A 3,941-nucleotide genomic window follows, 5' to 3' on the forward strand; every position below is an offset into this window, starting at 1 on the left:
CTTTAGAAAAAGCTGTAACAAACTCGATTTGAAGCTCGCCCCCCCCCCCCCCCCCCCCCACCGACGCAACAGTGAACACACCAACAGACAGTACATTATATCTTACACATATTTAAACAATAGAAAATCTTAAGAATAATAACTGCAGGTACAGTGGGGTGGGTTCGTTCTGTTTTTCTACTTGTCAAAGTTTGTTAGGCAAGTCACATATTAAAAATAACATTTTAGAGAGTTACTACAGTGACAATAATAAAACCAGCCATCATTTACCTCTTCAATCATATTTCAAAAGGTATCAGGTCAAAAACAGAAAAAAAAGAAATAGAAAAAACGAGGAAGGAAAGCAAAAGTAGCATGAAGCTATGCCCATTATCTACAGGACATCCTACTGCATGTTTACTAGTGTTTATGTTTCACATCAACATATTTTATAGCAGGATTTATATGCCTAACTCAAGTTGTATTTAAATCCTATGGTGCAGACCTTACCATAAAATGCCTCTTGAGTCCTATTAACTGTACCCATGGTTTTACTTTGCCTGTCTGCTTATTTAAGATCTAATCACAGTTTTGAAGAAAAGATTGTCACTTCTAAGCCTGTCCCCTCAGAACCTGTCTGTTATTAGTACTCAACTGGATATTTTCATCTTCGGTTGTTATTCTCTGTGGTCTTTGCAAATGTTATCTACTGGAATCTGTGACTGTATGGACAAATTGGCTACAAACGCCTAGGACTGCTGCTTTGAGAAACATGTAAGTGGCACATTATTCTGTTGGCATTTTTTGCATTTTAAAGCGTTCCACTGAAATTCAGTTTTCTAAACATTTTCATCAATTAAATACACTCTCCCTCAATAAAGATCTTAAAATGCTGTTATAATCTGAACACCTAAATAAAGGTGATGGCATGCTTTTCAATGAAAGCAGAATTAAATTTATATATACATATGTGTGTATATATAATTTTATATGAAAATTGTATACATACACAGTGTGCATATATAGATAACAGTGGGTGTATGTATATATATGTGTATATATACATATATATAGATAGAAGCCTGCTAAGAACTTAACGAAGACACTGAAACCTGTATTTCCTCAGATTGTAATACTGTAAGTGCTCAATTGTTAAAACAGAATACACTTGAATTTGAAGCAAGGCACAGATTTAAGCCTTAACAACTTCTCATATTTCAATGTACAACTACTATTTAATTCTCCCACATTTTCTGTCACCATTTAAAATGTTTAACTATAAATGTAGCTAGTGTACACTGCTTAATTCAGCACTAAGAATGATTCAATTTTAAGAGCTATTATGACCTGTTATTTCAGAGGCCCGTACACATGCAATTTATCTATCATGTTAAAACATGTTTCTATAAAACAGGATCTTTATAATATTTTATCTTAGGGGAGACAACTTTCCTTCCATTGATGCAATACCTGACGTTGTAATGAAAAACCTCGGTATTTACAAGTGAAGGGTTTGAACTCCGAAGGTGCTGAGTGGCCTCAGCAGATGAGAGGACCAGACACTGCAGACTTTCAGGAGTTCAGAGCAGGTACTGGCACTCTGCAGGATCAGACCCCAATTGTTTACCAAACAAACTGTTTGGGCTTCACTGCATTAGTGCAATCTGCATCCCCTGATGGGAAGGCAACTCTTTAGGCAGACAAGGTGGAAGGAATTTTGTTTGTGCAGGTTTTAATAAAAGGAAAAGAAAGCTTACAGTGACAAAAATTAATTGATTGCACCTCATAATTAGACGGCATCAGCAGTCAGACAACGGTTTAGTTCTACAGTTTCAAACACAAAAGCAGTTCTCCATTAAGTCATTGAGAAAACAGACAAACTTAAAAAATGTTTTAAAAGTGAGAATGGAAACATACCTAGTGAAAAGCTTCTTCTCTCTTTTCCCATATTTTCAAAATTACACATCCAAATTACACACACGCACAGACAGACAGGCACATGCTCCTTTTTATTTCAATGGTTCTGAACTAGAGCAGCGTTTTTTATTTACACCCACGAGAGCAAAGCATCTTTATTGTGAGAAGTCACTCTGGTCCCTTCGCCCCAGCTCCGACTTTGGAACAATTCATCGCAAGCCAAGCGAAGTCTCAAGTAATGTGGCCCTCTGGTGGAAAGCCTTGCATCACGTCCTACGCGACCGAACCGCACAGTAAACTAACAGATGCTGCAAACAAGCGCTGCCAGGCTTCGGCACAACTTTTATAAATACGCCGCGGGATTTTAATCACCAGGCGAGCGCGGCGGTGTGCACCGGCATCAGCAAGACGCTGCTGCCGCCGCAGAGCCAGGATCCCAGCGTTTCGGCGTTAACGTGCACAAAACGCAACAACAAACAACGCCGCACGCTCTTCGCTTGCACGACACTTCGCATGCAGCATGCACAGAGGGTCTGCGGAAGGGTGCCCGTCCGAAAACAGCCCTTTATTTGTTTAAAAACAAACAGGAAGCAAAACAAACTTACCTGCTGTTGTTGCAGATGCAGCAGTTCTACTGTGCTTACTTCAGTGCTCGTGTCACCACTTGATCTTCCATCTCTGCTGCCAGCATCTAATTGGCTGCTTAGAGTGCTCATTCCATTTTGATTCATTGAACTGTTGCTTATTGTCTCTGTCGCAGATTCCTGCATCATGACTTAATACCTAAAAGTGATTAAGAAGTATCAATTAACACACGCGTTACACCTTCACACTTCCATTATCAAGATGTCCCTCTCTGCCAATTACACCGACAGCATCTTTAGAAGAAGAAAAAAGCCTTGCAGAGCTGTTTACCAAGAAATGCGATGCAAACTCTGCTTTCATACAGCCACTAATCACCGGAATTATGGTTTCTATAAGCAATCTCTGTGTGCTTACATTTCACGGCCAAAATAACACACCATGCACGCAGCATGGTCAATAGCATTTATGAACGACTACGTTTTAAAGTCTACCTATAAAACCAGTTTAAATGAAGGCATGATTTCACACACTGCTCTATATTTCCTATTATCTAGCTTTGACAACCATGGATGACTATACAGCCTTATTTAAAATATTCACTATCTTGATTCTGTCAGAATTTTACAGCATATCTTATGCAAGGCTGTTGTTTAATGATGCACAGCTAATCATACAAAATTAAAATTTTGTAAGGGTGTTACAAATCATATGGTATCAACCAATGATAAATAGTATAATGGGCTTCTCCTTTTTTGTGACTAAATAAAATTTTGCCTCGGAGGCATTTTAAGAAAAAGCTCCTGCTGCAAACACGTCAGATATTGCCTATTTTTTTAATCAAACGGCTGATATTCATTTATTTTTCTGACATTTAAAACATTTAATACTGTCCTTCCTGGGAAGTAATTAAGCTTATGCATGAGCAGCAATCAAACTGTTCACTTGAAGATGACTTAAAACTCAATTTTAACATAGGCAAATAAATGAAAGATATAAAATTAATTTTCCAGGCATGTATTAGATATGAAAGCTGGAAATAAAATCTATCAAGAATATCACTAATGATTGTGCTAAAAACAGCATAAATTATGCATATTACCTTCTCTACAGTAATAAATGTTTTATCATTTTCACTGCATAAATATACTGTACTTTCAGGATAGCAAAGAGATGTCCTGCCAAGATCAGTTGAAATCTTTGCAGTAAATAAAGAACCAACGTGCCCTTACAAACCAGAATTTCAAGGCGCATTTTGTATCTGTAATATGGAAAGGTCAACCTCTTTTCTCAGAGCCACCAAAGTCCTCTCCTGCCCTCGCAGGGTCAGAATGGACCTCACTTTCCTTCAGCCTCACTCCCCATGTACTGAAAGAGTCCCCACAACAACCTGCCTGAGCTGTGACTTTAAAAGACACCTCTGAAGGGAGAGGGATGCATAAGCAAACTCATGAAAAGAAACA

General features: G+C 38.2%; 1 protein-coding gene across 1 annotated transcript in view; it reads right to left on the minus strand.

Annotated features, from left to right (window-relative positions):
* LOC104625032 (forkhead box protein P2-like) overlaps positions 1-2,681 on the minus strand; it is a gene marked incomplete at its 3' end in the record, with an annotated part of 66,987 nt that extends 64,306 nt beyond the window's left edge. Inside the window, exon 1 of the mRNA XM_010292558.1 lies at positions 2,502-2,681. Coding sequence (XP_010290860.1) covers positions 2,502-2,669 — 168 coding nt within the window. The remainder of the gene's footprint in view (positions 1-2,501) is intronic.
* Between the last annotated feature and the right edge of the window lie 1,260 nt (positions 2,682-3,941).

Source organism: Phaethon lepturus, unplaced genomic scaffold (assembly GCF_000687285.1).
Source record: "Phaethon lepturus isolate BGI_N335 unplaced genomic scaffold, ASM68728v1 scaffold20410, whole genome shotgun sequence".
Lineage (NCBI taxonomy): Eukaryota > Metazoa > Chordata > Aves > Phaethontiformes > Phaethontidae > Phaethon > Phaethon lepturus.